The sequence below is a fragment of the Danio rerio genome, chromosome 10 (assembly GCF_052040795.2).
Source record: "Danio rerio strain M-AB ecotype USA chromosome 10, GRCz13ab, whole genome shotgun sequence".
NCBI lineage: Eukaryota > Metazoa > Chordata > Actinopteri > Cypriniformes > Danionidae > Danio > Danio rerio.
Window position 1 is genome coordinate 48,681,445 of NC_141030.1, and position 18,865 is coordinate 48,700,309.

Consider the following 18,865-nt stretch of genomic DNA (forward strand, 5'->3'; position numbering starts at 1 on the left):
CAGCTGTATCCCTTTTAGCAACCAAACAACCAAAATAGATGGGCGTTGCGCAATTTCGCATTATGCAAATGAGGGGGCGGGGGTCCCCGCTGACGTGACGTCAGGTCCAGCCTCGCCGGAGAGAGCGCAACAAACATGGCGACAGAGCGCGGCGGACACGGCTGTCTGTTAACTTTCATCGTGGTCCTCTGGAGCTCTGTCAGCGGCCACACGGACTCCTCAAGCCCCGCTCACAGCTGTCAGATCCTGGGCATGCGGCTGGAGAGAAGTGACAAGCCGGCCAGCACCACGGAGGACGGGCTCATTCAGCTGACGGAGGAAAGCCGCGTCCTGATGCGCTTTTACGGGGTGCACCTGAGCCCCGACGCGGCGTCCAGCATCAGGTTCACGGAGTACACAGAGGACACAGAGACGCAGAATAACACCTGCGAAGACTTCACCAAAGACCTGAGCATCAGCACATTCATGAACGTGTCCAACAGGGGAAGCTCAGGACTGGTCAGTGTGTCCGTGAAGCCTCTGCGTAAAACGGAGAAGCAGAAGACCTACAGCCTGTGCGTCAAATCCGGAGACAGGTGGGTTTACCTGGGCGATAAAGACGGGAGACTGGTGGTTGTGGAGGAGAAGGAGTCTCTCTTGCCTTTGTGGATGCTGATTATTTTAGTGACAGGTCTTCTGGTGCTGTCCGGGATGTTCAGCGGACTCAATCTGGGACTCATGGCTCTGGATCCCATGGAGCTCCGCATAGTGCAGAGCTGTGGGACTAATAAAGAGAAGAAGTACGCTAAGAAGATCGAACCCATTCGGAGTAAGGGTAACTATCTGCTTTGCTCTCTGCTCTTGGGGAATGTCTTGGTGAACACCACTCTGACCATCCTCCTGGATGATCTGATCGGGTCTGGGTTGGGCGCAGTGGTGGCATCCACTGTTGGCATTGTGATATTCGGGGAAATAGTCCCACAGGCGCTCTGTTCACGCCATGGTCTGGCTGTAGGCGCCAACACCATCATACTCACCAAATTCTTCATGCTGCTCACTTTCCCGTTGTCCTTTCCCATTAGCAAGCTTTTAGATTGTGTCCTCGGGCAGGAGATCGGCACTGTTTACAACCGAGAGAAGCTGGTGGAGATGCTGAAGGTCACCGAGCCCTATAACGACCTGGTCAAAGAGGAGCTGAACATCATCCAGGGCGCTCTGGAGCTCAGGACTAAGACTGTCGAAGATGTGATGACTCCGCTGGGACACTGCTTCATGATCCACACCGACGCCGTGCTGGACTTCAACACCATGACGGAGATCATGGAGAGCGGGTACACCAGGATTCCCGTGTATGACTCCGAGCGCTCCAACATCGTGGATATCTTGTATGTTAAAGATCTGGCGTTTGTGGATCCTGACGATTGCACCACTCTGAAGACGGTCACCAAGTTCTACAACCATCCGGTGCACTTCGTCTTCCATGACACCAAGCTGGACGCCATGCTGGAGGAGTTCAAGAAAGGTTAGTGTGACACATCAGGACACAAATGTGGGTAATCGCATGGGTCTGACACTGGAGATGGTGAATTATGAGCACATAAGGCTTATAAATCATACAGAATTAGTTTGATTTTGTTTTTTAGACAATAAAGCAGCATTTTTTACTGTATGTTAGCAGTGTTGGGTGATGTTAGTTGCATAAATTGCAATTAAATGAATGTACTTTTGCAGTGAAGAAGTAATAGATCACTTTAAAAAAAATAAATACAGTTACTTGTTATGTACTTGGCTAAAATGCTGTGTAATAATTCAGCTATTCTGTATAAGAGTGATTTGTAAACATATATTGGCACACAAATATAGTCAAAATAACTGTAAATAAATATTTGTAAGACTTTTTATGTAGTATTAAGTCAAGTAATTTGTGGGGCGACACGGTGGCGCACAGCAAGAAGGTCGCTGGTTCGAGTGCCGACTAGGTCAGTTGGTTTTGGAATTGAATAAGCTAAATTGTCCGTAGTGTTTGTGTGTGAATGAGTGTGTGTGGGTGTTTCCCAGTGAAAGGGCATCCGCTGTGTAAAACATGTGCTGGATGAGTTGGCGGTTCATTCCGCTGTGGTGACCCTGGATTAATAAAGGAACTAAGCCGAAAAGAGAATGAATGAATGAATAAATACAGTTACTTATTATGTACTTGGCTAAATACAGTGTAATAATTCAATAATTCTGTGTAAATCAGTTCAGAGAAGCAGAGTGATTTGTAAACGTATATATTAGCACATAAATATAGTCAAAATCACTTTAAATAAATATTTGTAAGACTTTTTAAGTAGTATGAAGTCAAGTAATTATACAAAGTAATTAGTGGGGTGGCACATTGGCACTTTCGCCTCACAGCAAGAAGGTCGCTGGTTTGAGTCCTGGCTGGGTCAGTTGGTGTTTCTGTGAGGAGTTTGCATGTTCTCCCCGTGTTCTCCAGTTTCCTCCACAGTTGAAACGCATGCGCTTTAGGAAAATTGATTTACTAAATTGGCCGTAATGTATGTAAGAATGAGTGTGTGTGGGTGTTTTCCAGTGATGGGTTGCAGCTGGAAGGGCATCCGCTGTGTAAAACTTGTCCTGGATGAGTTGGCGGTTCATTCCGCTGTGGTGACCCTGGATTAATAAAGGAACTAAGCCGAAAAGAGAATGAATGAATGAATAAATACAGTTACTTATTATGTACTTGGCTAAATACAGTGTAATAATTCAATAATTCTGTGTGAATCAGTTCAGAGCAGCAGAGTGATTTGTAAACGTATATATTAGCACATAAATATAGTCAAAATCACTGTAAATAAATGTTTGTAAGACTTTTTAAGTAGTATGAAGTCAAGTAATTATACAAAGTAATTAGTGGGGTAACACATTGGCACTTTCGCCTCACAGCAAGAAGGTCACTGGTTGGAGTCCCGGCTGGGTCAGTTGGTGTTTCTGTGTGGAGTTTGCATGTTCTCCCCGTGGTGGCGTGGGTTTTCTCCGGGTGCTCCGGTTTCCCCCACAGTCCAAACACATGCGCTATAGGGGAACTGATCAACTAAATTAGCTGTAGTGTATGTGAGAATAAGTGTGCATGGGGGTTTCCCAGTACTGGGTTGCAGCTTAAAAAAAGGCATCCGCTGTGTAAAACATATGCTGGATAAGTTGGTGGTTCATTCCACTGTGGCGACCCCTGATTAATAAAGGGACTAAGCCGAAAAGAAAACGAATAAATGAACAAAGTAATTAGACAGTAATTTAAATACAATTTTAGTGATGTAATTAGTAATAAACACTTGTTTATAAACTAGCAGGGAGTAATACCATGAATGAGTGACACTGGTAATTAAAAATGCTGAATAGGATAACAAACACAGTATAAACCCTTTGCTGAAAATCTGTGCTGTACTTTTGTTTTGTTTTTCATTCTGCTATTGATTATGCTGAGAGCTGATCAATAACCATCTGCTTCCTCTGTCAGCCTCTGATCAATACTGAGATCATCTAGAGACGGCGGAGAATCTTAAATCAAGAAGCCTTTTTTTCCTGACGAGCTAAAAATATTGTGTTGCTTTCAGAAATGAGTTGAAATGAAGCGAGCGTTCCCTTAAAACAAGCAAAATAATCTGACAATGAGCGAAGAGAAATGCACTCATTACTGTTGTAAGCACATTGGCAGATTATTGGGCTTGTTTTAAGGAAAAACTCACTTAATTTTGACTCATTATTATTTCTGAAAATATTCCTTCATTAAATTTCCTCATTCATCATGGGGCGCCACAGTGGAATGAACTGCCAACTATTCCAGCATATGTTTTACTCAGCAGATGCCCTTCCAGCTGCAAATTAACAGCCCAAAGCCCCTCCCACTGTATATTTCATCAGCCAATCAGAACAGCACTGCAGAAGGACGCTGAGACTGACTTTAAAACATCCTCGCTTGTGTGCATGTGATGACCGATTTGAGCAAGTCTCTGTACACCGTCCTACTGTGTTTCCACTGTTTGTTTAAAATGAGCTCCGCTGAGATATGAGTGTGTGTAAATAAGCTTATGAGTATGCAAATAAGTGGTTTGATAAACACACAACCCTGAGGAGCTCTGGAGGACTTCACAGAAAGAAAATATTAGCTTTTTAAAACAGTTTGCTTGTTTATTAATATAAATATCCCTGTGAACATGACATATTGAAAATTACCAGTGGTGTAAAGTATAACTCATTACATTAGGGGGGGACTGAATTAGAATAATCAGTACTCCTGTCCAATCAAATCACACATAGAAGGTAAAAGTGTTTAAGAAGATGTTCAAAATCTTTACAGGCATTGACCCAGAGATTGTTTAGATGCAGGTCACTGATGAGAAGATGATGGATGTTTACTGTATGATGACCGTAATGGCCTTAAACACCCAGCAGACACAAGACATCAGAACTTAACGTCAGGCCGACGTGTCTGATGTCCAACCTAAAATAAACCAAATATCAACGTCTAATGATGTTACAGCTTGAAGTTGTGTGGATGTTACCACTATGACGTCTATCAGACGTTGGATTTTGGTTGCCGTACCTGACAAATAAATGTCAGTATTTAACGTCAATAGGATGTTCAAAATGTTGACTCGATGGGTTTTGGTCACTTTTTAACAACCTAAAATCAACCAAATATCAACGTTATTTGATGTCATTATTGGACATCAAAATAGCATTGTTTTTAGACGCTGGCTAGACATTGGATTTTGGTCACCTGACATCACAACATAAATCTAACCTAATATTCATTTGACATTGACATAATAACATTGTGTGCCTGCTGCGCTAACTAAATGCGCTACAGAATGTTACATTTACACACATCTACAAATGGCATGTTAACGCATAAGCTTTTACAGCGCAATACTCAATACTCACTACTCCTAAGTACTTTTGAAAGGGCTGCTTTTTACTCATACTTTGAGTAATATTTACAACAGATACTTTTACTCTACTGCACTACATTTATAGGCAAGTAATGGTGATTGATTGAATGATTTTTCAGTACTCTTTCCACCACTGAAAATAACCTTTTAGAGGGTTGCATGATGGATCATATTTGTAGTTTTAAAATTAAACATATGAGAGTTCAACACTAAGGAATTTTTTTAGATTTTTACTTGCCCTGCAAAAAAAAAAAAAAAAAATATATATATATATATATATACGCTGCAAAAAAAATATATATATATATATGTATTTTTTTTTATTTATTTATTTTTTTTAAAATAATGTGTCAAACATAATGTCTGTGAGTCTAGAATGTAAATATTAAGAAATGTTAATAAATGTATAATGAGCTAAATTTAAAGTGTTATGCAACCAAAAAAAAGTAGTATGGAAAATGTGCAAGTATTTTATTGCACTTCTAAATTCATTCATTCATTTTCTTTTCAGCCTAGTCGCTTTATTAATCAGGGGTCACCACAGCGGAATGAACCGCCAACTATTCCAGCATATGTTTTACACAGCGGATACCCTTCCAGCTGCAACCCATCTCTGGGAAACACTCGCACACACACTCATTCCCACACACACACTAAAGACAATTTAGCCTACCCAATTCCCCTGCAGCGTATGTGTTTGGACTGTGGGGGAAACTGGAGCCAAGTATTACGCCCCATTCACACGTGGCGTCAGCGTCAACGCTTCCCATTCACTTTGAATGGGTGACGTCAGGCATTGCCGAACTGCATTGTGGATCCGTCGGCACCGCTTCAGCGTCGTTGCTTGCTGCAGAAGTTGGGACTAGCTCAAATTTTCAAGCGCCGACGGAAGCGTCAGCCAATCAGATCGCTGTATGCAAATACACCAGCTAGACAGTGGCCTATTGCTGACTGAATTTCATTGGCTGACGCTTCTATGACGATCGCTTCAGCCCCGACTTTAGACACGCCTTCAGCCAAGCGTTGATGCTGAAGCCCCATGTGAATGGGGCGTTAAACCCACGCGAATACATGGAGAACATGCAAACTCCACACAGAAACACCAACTGACCCAGCCGAGGCTCAAACCAGCGACCTGCATGCTCTGAGGCGACAGCACTACTTACTGCGCCACCGTGTCCCCTTTATTGAACTACTAAATTATTTAACAAAATGTGGCTGACTTGCCAAACTGATGGCAAAATTTCCTGGTGGTTATGTCTGGTACTGCGGCCAAACTAAATCAATCAAAAGCAAAACATTTTTTAGATATCTTTAAATTTGCAATATAATTAGTTCTTATATTTAACTTTGAATTTTGGTCAATTTCAGGCTAAAGCATGTTTTGTAATATGCATAATTTATGTTTAATTTTAACATAAACATTTATTGTTTTATTGTTTTCATAAACATAAAGGCACATAACTTATGTTTTATTTAACTTTTTAAAACCTTTTTCACGTCAGCTTCCATCTGTCTACTTCAAAATCAGACCAAGCCTAAATCTGTGCATCAAAGCATTGAAGATTGGCATTCATTTAAGCTGAACATGGCATTTTCACGTCTATTTTTACTACTGTTTCCAGAAGTCCCTCTCTAAAATGTAACCTAATTTATATTTGACCTTTAAAAATTATAATTATAAGCAAAAAAATATCACATTAAAGCAAATAAGACAGTAATAGGTTGTAGATATTAGAGGGATTTTTCTATGAATGTTTCCTGCATGTATTTGAATTCAGATGTGAGCATTCAGATTCACATTTAGTCGCTCTGTGTGTCCAGTAATGCTGGCTTTGCGCTCTTCTCTGTAAAGTGTGCTCTTTGCTCTTCTTTTTTCTCCTTCTTTTTCTAATCTCATCCCCAGCCGTCTCCGTCATTCCCCTCATAAGCTCTTTTAGCTCTAAGTTTAGATCCGACTCTGTTTTAGCTGCAAACCTCCAGCACTAATGGTCCAGTAATGCGTAAACGCTTATGATTGATCCGGACTCTCCGATAATATAAGATGATGAATAATTCATGAGTGTTTCAGACTCTGCAGTGGAAGTACAGCGCATTAATATGCATCTCCATGCAGAGCTTCAGTATGAATATGCTTTGAATTATCACACACACACACACACACACACACACTCACATACACACTCACATACACACACACACACACACACACACACACACACACACACTCACACACACACACACACTCACACTCACACACACACACACACACACACACACACACACTCAGTGGGTTTCACGACCTAATGTGAACCAGATTTTGGTGAAATGATTATTCATGTTAACAATACATTAATAACAATAAATGTGTTTCCATTCTGATTTATGCATGTTTTTTTGAGTAAATTTAAATGTTTATGGATGGAAACATGGCTAGTTTTATTAATGCTGTCAAATAATTATCCACAATTATTCGGATACTTGATGAAAGTTTAGATTTACACATATGTGCTGTTTATATTCAGGTATTTATGAATTAATACACATATACTGTGTATAAAATATAAAAATATACAAAAGAAATATCTTGAAATAAACCTAAACAAACATTTTATACAATATATTCATGCATAAAATTATACATATATTAATGTATTAAATACACACATAAAAATAAAAAGAAATTTTAAAAAACATTCAATTTGAGCTGCATGATCATGGAAAACAATTGCGTTATGTAGTTTTCTGCTATATATATATATATATATATATATATATATATATATATATATATATATATATATATATATATATATATATAGTATTATTTTTATAATATTATAATAATATTAATATTTATAATATTATAGTATTATTTTTTTCATATATATTTATATTCACCGGCCACTTTATTAGGTATACTAGTACTGTGTTGGACCCCTTTTTCCTTCAGAACTGCCTTAATTCTTCATGTCATAGATTCAGCAAGCTACTGGAAATATTCCTCAGAGATTTTGCTCCATATTGTCATGATAGCATCACACAGTTGCTGCAGATTTGTCGGCTGCACATCCATGATGCCAATCTCCCGTTCCACCACATCCCAAAGCTGCTCTATTGGATTGAGCTCTGGTGACTGTGGAGGCCATTTGAGTACAGTGAACTCATCGTCATGTTCAAGAAACCAGTCTGAGATGATTGAGCTTTATGACATGCTGCGTTATCCTGCTGGAAGTAGCCATCAGAAGATGGAGACACTGTGCTCATAAAGGGATGGACATGGTCAGCAGCAATACTCAGGTAGGCTGTGGCGTTGATGCTCAATTGGTACTAATGGACCCAAAGAAAATCTCCCCCACACCATTACACCACCACCACCAGCCTGAACCGCTGATACAAGGCAGGATGATCCATGCTTTCATGCTGTTGATGCCAAATTGTGAGCCGAGCATCTGAATGTGTCAGCAGAAATGGAGACTCATCAGAGCAGCAACGTTTCTCCAATCTTTTATTGTCCAGTTTTGGTGAGTCTGTGTGAATTGTAGCCTCAGTTTCCTGTTCTTAGCTGACAGGAGCGGCACCCGGTGTGCTCTTCTGCTGCTGTAGCCCATCCGCCTCAAGGTTGGCCGTGTTGTGTGTTCAGAGATGCTCTTCTGCAGAGGTCGGTTGTAGCGAGTGCTTATTTGAGTTACTGTTGCCTTTCTATCAGCTGGAAGCAGTCTGGCCATTCTCCTCTGACCTCTGGTCTCATCAACAAGGCATTTGCGCCCACAGAACTGCCGCTCACTGGAGATTTCCTCTTTATTCTCTGTAAACCCTAGAGATGGTTGTGCGTGAAAATCCCAGTAGATCAGCAGTTTCTGAAATACTCAGAGCAGCTCATCTGGCAGCAACAACCATGCCACGTTCAAATTCACTTTAATCCCCTTTTCCCCTATGCTGATTCCCCTATCTTGACCATGTCTACATGCCTAAATGCACTGAGCTGCTGCCATGTGATTGGCTGATTAGAAATTTGCAGAAATTGAATAACCAAAAGTAAAGGAACTCTGTTTTCATTGTAAATTTTCAATATTAAAAAATCCTTTTTAAATCTCCTCTGACCTCCCTGGACACACCCCTCCACACTGATTTCTGCAAGTGTTTTGTAAGTCAGACTGTCGCTGTTGTTAAAGCAATAATTGAAAACACTTCAAATCGTCGTTCCCACTAGTATGCTGAGTTGTGCATTTGTTGACTGTTCTCTTTGTTTCTGATACAGGTAAATCTCACCTGGCCATCGTGCAGAAGGTGAATAATGAGGGTGAAGGAGATCCGTTCTATGAGGTTCTGGGTTTGGTGACGCTGGAGGACGTGATCGAGGAGATCATCAAGTCGGAGATCCTGGACGAGTCTGACCTCTACAGTACGCTCACTATCAGCTTTCATTATTATTCATTATTCCACATGTGTGTGTGTGTTCCTCAGCAGCAGAAGTGCTCATAGCGTGTAAACAACACATCATTATTCTACAGTCATAATAGCTGAAATAATGACTGATCAAGTTCACTGCACTCTGATAACAGATGTTATCAAGACTTTCAGAAGAGGAAAACAATAGTGTGAGACTGATAACGGCAGCCAGAGGAGAGAATCATGTCAGACTCACTGTCCTGCCCCCATACACACTGCATTACACACAGTTGCGCCTGCAGCCATACGGCTGTACGCACTGTGCGTACCTACCATGAGAGGGTGTGAATTAATGCTGCTTTTAATTTAATTATTTATTACATCATTTAAATTGATTTATTAAACAGTATACACTAGGATATATTGACAAAACAAGAAAGAGTGACAACACATTAAGGTGTGCGTTTGTGTGTTTTAAAGTAGAGATCTGCGCGGGACTACATTTTGAATCCCGCTCCCACCCACACCCGCCCGCTCCCACTTACATTTAGCATTTGTTGTCACGCTGCCCAACCTGCCCTGTTTTCTAACCGCCGTGCGCACTAACACACACACACACACACATAAGCACACACACAGGCAAAGCTCTCTCTCTCTCTCTCAAGTGCGCGCACTAACACACACATAAGCACCAAGCACACTCACAGGCAAAGCTCTCTCTCTCTCTCTCAAGTGCGCGCACTAACACACACATAAGCACCAAGCACACTCACAGGCAAAGCTCTCTCTCTCTCTCTTTCTCTCTCACTCACTTATTCGCGTGCGTATACACACATACACACAGCAACAAACAAGCTAATCACAGCATCGCGCTATTTCATTTACACACATGCATACTTGTGCTGCTCGGGAGTCGGGCGCGATAGACAGCCCGCTCCCGTCCCAAATTAAATCCATTACCGACCGCTCCCGCTCTTTATTCGGAATGCGGACCTCTATTTTAAATTGTTTTTCCGCACCTAAAAGTTACCATTCAGCTATTGTTTAAAACAAGGTTCAACACTCTTTAAAGCAGCTAAACTTAATCGAGACATTTGCCAAAAGGCCTAAAACTAATGAGACAAATACTGATCCCCCCACACGAAGTGGAGACCGTCTCATCATCAGCACCTGAGCCGGGGAAAACTGTCTTTCATCAGACAGATCAGATTTGTATTGTCGGCAGCTAGCTCTCTGCAGCTCTCACATGGTCGCCCACTGAAGCTAATGCCCCAGTGTAGTGACGGGGTTGCTATACTGCTCAGTGAGCACCGTCTTTCGGATGAGACATTAAACCGAGGTCCCGACTCTCTGTGGTCGTTAAAAATCCCAGGATGTCCTTCGAAAAGAGTAGCGGTTTCACCCTGGCATTCTGACCAAATCTGCCCACTGGCCTCTGTCCATCATGACCTCCTAACCCTCCCCATATCATGATTGGCTTCATCACTCTGTCTCCTCTCCACCAATCAGCTGGTGTGTGGTGTGCGGTCTGGCGCAAAATGACTGCCGTCGCATCATCCAGGTAGATGCTGCACACAGGTGGTGGATGAGGAGACCCCCCCCCCCCCCCCCAATTGTGTAAAGCTGTTTGAGTGCCCAGAAAAGTGCTCCATAAATGTAAGGAATTATTATTATTATAATTATTATTATTTTATTTTATTCTTTTTTTTGTTTTTTTTTTATGAATTGTTAACAAAACATACAGGCTGAAAAACCGATATAATGAAACATATAATTTAAAAAAAACCCACCCCCCTCCCCTGCAGTCTCTTGAAACTGGGCTTTACAATGAATAGAAGTTAACATAAAAACAAAAACAGAATACAGGATCAAATATCAATTATACAAAGCAATCCTGATCATTTCTTTGTGCAATAAACAAGGAGATTTTGTCAGCAGCTAAAGTCCAGATCTGTAATGTACTCATTTGTACCAAGTTCCCTCGCGCCGTGGATAACTCCAACATTATAAGTAAGGAATTATTATTATTATTATTATTATTATTATTATTATTATCATTATTATCATCCAGCTCTTGGCCAGCTTCCTCGCATGGAACCGCTATACCATTCAATTTGTTTTTAACAATTTTATCTCACAGACTGGCAAAAATAAGCAGACATCTCCATCCTCACAACGAGTTTCTGAGATTTCTTACCTTTCAACCGAGTGTGTTTCACCGAGGTAATGTGGGAACGTGTTTAGTGCTGTTTTGAATATATGCGAATTTGTAAACGCCTGTCCTGCTCATTCAAATGATTTGATTAAATGAATTAAATAGTAATTGACCGGCGCAACATGGAAAACAGTTTAATATAGGCTTTTCTGAAGCTGAATATTTCACTCTCATTTTATTTAGGCTGGATTATTATTTTATTTGACAATCCAGTTCTTGATTCGGCATTGTTAAAGCATTGCGGATTCGAAGCATATCAAATGTTATTCATTTTTCTATTTTATCTAGAAGATAACCGACCTAGAAAAATATTGAAACAAGGAGACAAACAATATACGAAATTAGTTTTAAAAAGTGGATATTTTCTTGGATATTTTTTTCCAAGAAAAATAAATATTATTTAGCCCATCCACTACTCAGCTGTGCGAGTGAAGGATTATCGGTCAGTGGAAAATAACGATTTAATTAATGCCTCACTAATTGTACTGTTTCTTCTGTCATATACAGTTGAAGTCAGAATTATTAGCCCCCCTGAATTATTCACCCTACTGAAAAATCCAGCTTAAACCAGTCTAGGCTGGTTGGCTGGTTTTAGCTGGTCGACCAGGCTGGTTTTAGAGGGGTTTTGGCCTTTTCCAGGCTGGTTTCCAGCCATTTCCAGCCTGGTCTTAGCTGGTCAGGCTGGAAGATGACCAATTAAAACCAGCTTGACCAGCCTAGCCAGGCTGGGAGCCCAGCCAAAACCAGCTATGTCCAGCTTAAACCAGGCTGGTCAAGCTGGTTTTAGCTGGATTTAGCTGGTCAGTTTCCAGCCTGACCAGCTAAGACCAGGCTGGAAATGGCCAAAACCCCTCTAAAACCAGCCTGGTCGACCAGCTAAAACCAGCCAACCAGCCCAGGCTGGTTTAAGCTAGATTTTTCTGCAGTGCACCCCCTTGTTTATTTTTTCCCCATTTTCTGTTTGATGTAGGGATGATTGTGTCAGCATATTTCTATTCATAATAGTGTTAATAACTCATCTCTAATAACTGGTGTATTTTCTCTTTGTCATGATGACAGTAAATAATATTAGACTAGATATTCTTCAAGACACTAGTATTCAGCTTAAAGTGACATTTAAAGGCTTCACTAGGGTAATTAGGCAAGTTACTGCATAACAATAGCCCCTTTCACACAGTGATACCGGTAAATATCTGGAAAATTTCCGGAACGACTTTACCGGTATATTCAAAAAAGCGCTGTTCACACAGGCGAGGACGTTACGGAAATTTTCCGGAAAAGAGCATTCACACATCCATTCCAAAATAGCGGTAAATTCTGACATCATGCACCACAAATGAGCTTTAAACGGCTGCACTTGTGTTTGTAAACATTTGACTAAATCACAAACTCTGTGGATGATCAATATTGTAAACAACTTTCGCAGGATCACTTTCACATGTCGAGATGTTCATAATATGTGTGTGTGCAGGCGCTCACAGGCTGTTTCACAGGCACACGCAAAGCTTAAAGGTAAACAAACAACAAACATCGATGATTGTTTACACAGTTGGCATAAAGAAGAACATATAAATGTGATTTGACTATCTTCTAGCAGCTAAATGTGTCTGGAAAAATATTCAAAGGTTTTTATTCTCATAAACCGCGCGGACGTAAATGCGTCTGACTGTTGTGATTGGCTAAAGCAGACGTCTCACGTCAGCACGTTCTAGACGTGCAGGCGCTTATTACGGTAATCTTCCTTCTGCGTTCACACAGCGCAGCATTCCGGCAAATTGCCGGTAATGTTACAACTTCTCTTTCCGGAAAATAGCCGGAACGAATTTACCGGTATTTTCAAAAAGGACCTGTTCACACATACAACCTTTCCGGAAAATTGCCGGCAATTTTCCGGAAAGGTCTGTATGTGTGAAAGGGGCTAGTGGTTTGGTCTGTAGACTATCTATAAAAAATATAGCTTAAAGGGGCTAAACATTTTAACCTTAAAATGGTGTGTAAAAAATTAAAAACTGCTTTTATTCTAGCTGAAATAAAACAAATAAGACTTTCTCCAGAAGAAAAAATATTATCAGACATACTGTGAACATTTCTTTGCTCTGTTAAACATCATTTGGGAAATATTTAACAAAGAAAAAAAATCAAAGGGGGCTAATAATTCTGACTTCAACTGTATTTGCAATTTTTTTACTATGTCATTATTTTAACGATTAGTCCTACATCTTGAGCATCTGATTTAGATTTCAACAAAATATTAAAATTAAAAAGGAAACAAATTATGTCATAACGAATGCCCTTAAATAATGTCTTTTCCCACTAAGCATCAGTGTTTCTTGACATGATTGGGGAAAGGGGCGGGCGGTGCTGGATTTGTGCATACCTTGGAATAAAATCCTGCAGGCGCCCCTGATGACACACACCTCACACAACGGGAACTCACTTTTTGTAATTGTAATGATGCAAAGCGATATGATACATACAGAAATACATACAGTCGAAAACAAAGGTTTACATACACTCTACTAACAGGAATATAACCATTTTTAAAAAAATGTCTGATGGTAAATCACACTAAACGTTTACTATTGTAGGTCCGTTAGGATTACCTAAATCATTTACATTTGCTAAATGCCAGAATAATGAGAGAGTTATTTATTAATTTCTAGACAGTCAGAAGTGTACACACATTTCCTTGGTATGTTTTAGCTTTGCTTTTAAGCTGTATAACTTTGGTCAAGTGTTTTGGGTCTCCTTCCACAAGCTTCTCACAATAGTTTGCAGGAGTTTTGTCCAACCTCCTGACAGAATTGCTGTAACTGAGTCAGATTTGTAGGCTGTCTTGCTCACACAAGCTTTTCCAACTCTGCACACACATTCTCTATAGGGTTGAGATCAGGGCTTTGTGATGGCCACTCCAAAACATTCACTCTGTTGTCCTTAAAGCACATTTTAACTAGTTTGGCAGTGTGCTTAGGGTCATGGTCTGTTTGGAAGAGCTATTTGTGACCAAGTTGTAATGTCCTGGCTGATGTGTTGAGATGTTGCTTCAGTATTTCTCCATAATGTTCTGTCTTCATGATGCCATCTATGCTGTGAGGTGGACCAGTCCCTCCTGCAGCAAAACAGCCCCCCAACATGATGCTGTCGCCCCCATACTGCACAGTTGGGATGGTGTTGCTAGGCTTGTAAGCTTTTCCCTTTGTCCTCCAAATGTAACACTGCTCATTATGGCCAAACAGTTCAATCTTAGCTCCATCAGAGCACAGGACATGTGTCCACACATCAGTCTTTTTCCAGTGTCATTCAGCACATTGTAATCTGGCTTTGTTGTTGATTGTGGCTTGTTGATTTCTCCATGTTGTCACAGAAGGAAGCAGTGTGTCTGAGCTTTTCCTTCAATACTATTCTACAGTTGTGCCTCACATCAACTCAAATGTTGCCAATCAGCCAATCAGAAACCTCCAAAACCCTGACATCATCATCTGAGCTTTATCAGATGCAGAATAATCTTATTGTGTGTAAACTTGACTTTCAAGAAGAGTTAGAACAATTTCCCAAACAAATCTCTCTCTCATTATTCTGTTATTAAGCAGAACAGAAACACATCTGATCATCCTAACTTACCTAAAAGAGAAAGAGTTTAGTCACAGTAACATCTGACATGATTTTAAATGGTTAATTAATGCATTTATATCCAGCTTCATTATTGTTTGGCAGATAACGTGAACATTTTCATCTCACATACTTTCATAACAAAGCTGACAGATCATTCTCTTTCTTTTATTTGTTCAAGTCCAGACAAATAACATCTTTAACAGTTTAAAAAATGCCCACAGTATCACAGGAGGACTGATCATTTTGACTATTTAATGTAAACTTCATTTATTTTCTTTGTTTTAATTGACAGCACATTGATTGCATCTCTTATTTGTTAATCTGCTTTAGTGAAAGTGTGTAAGTGATTGGCTGAATAATTAACGCTGTGTTTTGTCTGCTAGCCGACAACCGGAACAGAAAGAAAGTGGATCCCAACAAGAACAAGAGGGACTTCTCTGCCTTCAAACACGAGAGAGAATCTAAAGTCAAGATATCCCCGCAGCTGATGCTAGCAGCGCACCGATTCCTCGCTACAGGTTAGCCACTCATTATTCCTGCGTTATCCATAGTAGGGCTGTACGATATTGGAAGAACTGACATTGCAATATTTACTTTTACTGTGATAGACACTCACCGGCCACTTTATTAGGTACACCTGTCCAACTGCTCGTTAATGCAAATTTCTAATCAGCCAATCAGCATTTAGATGTTCAGCTTTTTTATTTGTACATTGTCATTATGGAGGATTGTGTGTAGAATGTTGAGGAAATCAATCAATTTAATCCATTTTGCAATAAGACGGTAACATAACCCTGCTGAAAAATCCAGCTTAAACCAGCCTAGGCTGGTTGGTTTTAGCTGGTCGACCAGGCTGGTTTTAAAGGGGTTTTGGCCACTTCCAGGCTGGTTTCCAGCCATTTCCAGCCTGGTCTTAGTTGGTCAGGCTGGGAGATGACCAGCTAAAACCAGCTTGACCAGCCTAGCCAAGCTGGGAGTCCAGCCAAAACCAGCTATATCCAGCTTAAACCAGGCTGGTCAAGCTGGTTTTAGCTGGATTTGGCTGGTAATTTTCCAGCCTGACCAGCTAAGACCAGGCTGGAAATGGCTGGAAACCAGCCTGGAAATTACCAAAACCCCTCTAAAACCAGCCTGGTCAACCAGCTAAAACCAGCCAACCAGCCTAGGCTGGTTTAAGCTGGATTTTTCAGCAGGGAAACAACTGTGAAAAAAGCGAAGCGCTGTCAGTACTTTCTGGATGCACTGTACGATTGTGAATTACAGCTTATTTCTTGTTCTCCTGGTTCTGTAGAGGTCAGCGCTTTCAGTCCGCTCCAGATCTCGGATAAAGTGCTTCTGCGAATCCTCAAACACCCGGACGTCATTCAGGAGATCAAGTTCAACGACAGCGACAAACGCTCGCAACACCACTATCTGTACCAGCGCGGGAAACACGTCGACTTCTTCGTCCTCATCCTTCAGGTCAGTAGAGGCCGTCTGTCTGCCTTCATGCGGGGTTCAGCTGAATCAGTGTTACTTTTAAATGCTGACGTTAAGACTTGCCTTACTTAAGAAAAGTAACTCAATTCGGTCATGGCATATCGTGGTTCATCCAGTGTGATACCTAATTCATCACCAGCGCTTCCCACACATAAAACTTTACCTCAGCGGCCCGGTTCTGTGTGCATAAAAAAAGTCTCCGGCACAGACTCGCGGGCAGACCCACAGAGACGCGCTGGACACCTGCTCTGACTTTAGCTTTGAGAAGAGCGCGAGGACACACGGGAAAAAAGCCTACAATACATTATCTTTTTCCTGGACATGTCTTCTATTTGGGACTTAAAAATGGCATTCAGCCAAGATTTCTAAATCGCCGAACATGTCCCGGATTCTGCTTTCTTTAGCTGCGTTTCTACATTATTTTATACGCAAACTTTCAATCTCAATCTCTCAGCAGCACCAAGACTAGAGAAGGAGCAGATTTGACCTGTCAGTCGTGCACATGGACAATAGGAGTGAAATAGTGGATTTATTATTCTTTATTTCATTTTTTTACTTCAACACTCTGAAAGGAACAGTGTCATGTAAAAGGCTAAACATTTTTGTTGTTTTCATTGTCTGTTAAATTAGAATAAGAAATCATTCTGCTGCTGCTGAAAGAATGGTATTACTTTTGGGGCAGAAGGAAAATTTAATCAGAGACATTCCCATGTTTAACTCTTCGTTAAAAAGCCCAAAAAGATAAAGTGCTCTGATAAACAGTGGCAGCTTTGCACATCAGTTTGCTGTTATTTACATTGTCTAATTTTCCCATGTGGGCAGTAGGGTGGAATCTGTGCAAATATAATGAATTTTGATAAATAAAATTATTCTTAAAAGTCACATTATTTCAAGTACTGTGGAGAAAAGGTGTGTTTCAATCCAGCCACTGCAAGTATTTTATGTTAAATATAATATGTGCAATATATATTATATTATATTATATTATATTATATTATAAAATTAATAATATTTGGGAACATTGCTACAGCCATAATCTTCTTATGATACAAACACAGATGAAATAGCTCTGATCATGTAAATGTTTGTACTAACCATGCTGCACATTTTTATCAACTTAACAATAAATTATTTCTGCTGCCCAGTGTGAAAGCTATTTTTCAGCTCAACTAGATCAAAAAATCATCAAAAAGCTGTGTGAAATTGAAATTATTTACACTGAACCTTTAGCAGTTGTTCAATTAACAATATTTTTTCTTATGTTCCTGCTCTCGGCAGTTTCTACTCTTTGCTGATGGTAAAAAATGAACAACTGAAGTGACCTTTAATTAGCATTTTGCACTTTCAAATTTTATTTTTGTTTATTCAATTAAGATATTTTTCAGGGTCTTAATATTTATTCGTTAATTCTTTTTATATATTCTTATGTAAAAGTTCACATTTATGCAACCAATAGTTAATAAACTGGTTTTTTTCCATACTTACTGTTGCTGACTTGTTCTCAGTTTGATCTAGCCGTTCATACATTAGACTCAACAAAATAGGTAAAAATAAAGTATTCATAATTTGTGCTGATATCGGATTTATATCGGTATCGTATCGGACTGATGGCTGCAATATCAGTATCGTATCGGAAGTTAAAATGTTGTATCGGGACATCCCTAATGGTAACAAGGATTTTTAGGTTGTTGCCAGGGTATTTCTATGTGAATGATAGTCGTCAAGCCCTTTTTGTATGGTAGCTAGGGATTTTAGATGGTTGCCAGGTTATTTCTGTTTGGTAACTAGGGCTTTTAGCTGGTTGCCAGGGTATTTCTATGTGGTTGATGGTTGTCAAGCTACTTTGGTATGGTAACTAAGGTTTTTAAGTGGTTGCCAGGACATTTCTATGTGGTTGCTTGGATGTTTTAGGTGGTTGTCAAGCCGTTCGTATAGTTAATCAGGATTGTGTGTGTTCATTTATTCCATAGATATATACACTAGATATCGCATAGGGACCCTGAGCATGCTTCAATAGCGCCGCCATATTGGTACAGTGCTCCTAGGACAAATGTCATTCAACCGCACTAGTCAAGACAGTGTTATTACATGAAGATGCGGGACTTTAGCGCTGTCTACCGGTGTAGTAACGAGCAAACAAAGAAATCAAAGCACAAAGCCAGAACATTTCATAGGTAATATTAAGTTTTTTTCTGTTTTTGTATGTTCTGAACTGTTGTGCTAATCAGGTAACGTTATTGATGATAACAGTCAC

At 40.2% G+C, this 18,865-nt stretch overlaps 2 protein-coding genes and 1 long non-coding RNA gene across 21 annotated transcripts in view; 2 read left to right on the plus strand and 1 right to left on the minus strand.

Moving 5' to 3' along the window:
* myo18b (myosin XVIIIB) overlaps window positions 1-18,865 on the plus strand; it is an 880,426-nt gene that overhangs the window by 550,948 nt on the left and 310,613 nt on the right. The gene's annotated exons all lie outside the window — the stretch shown is intronic.
* The window catches only part of cnnm4a (cyclin and CBS domain divalent metal cation transport mediator 4a), a 38,963-nt gene continuing 20,212 nt past the window's right edge, over window positions 115-18,865 (plus strand). For 12 of the 19 annotated variants that reach the window (XR_015500187.1, XR_015500191.1, XR_015500193.1 and 9 more), the window contains 4 exon segments: window positions 115-1,501; window positions 9,175-9,318; window positions 15,516-15,650; window positions 16,424-16,593. Coding sequence is in view for 4 of the 19 variants with exons in the window: in NM_001443064.1 (NP_001429993.1) it covers window positions 136-1,501; window positions 9,175-9,318; window positions 15,516-15,650; window positions 16,424-16,593 (1,815 nt within the window). In the remaining 15 variants the exon portion in view is untranslated. 19 annotated transcript variants of the gene reach the window in all.
* LOC147842222 (uncharacterized) lies at window positions 5,255-7,581 on the minus strand. The gene is made up of 3 exons (XR_015501670.1): window positions 7,198-7,581; window positions 6,137-7,084; window positions 5,255-5,760 (listed from the first exon to the last, which is right to left on the minus strand). It is a non-coding gene; the product is annotated as an uncharacterized LOC147842222 (long non-coding RNA).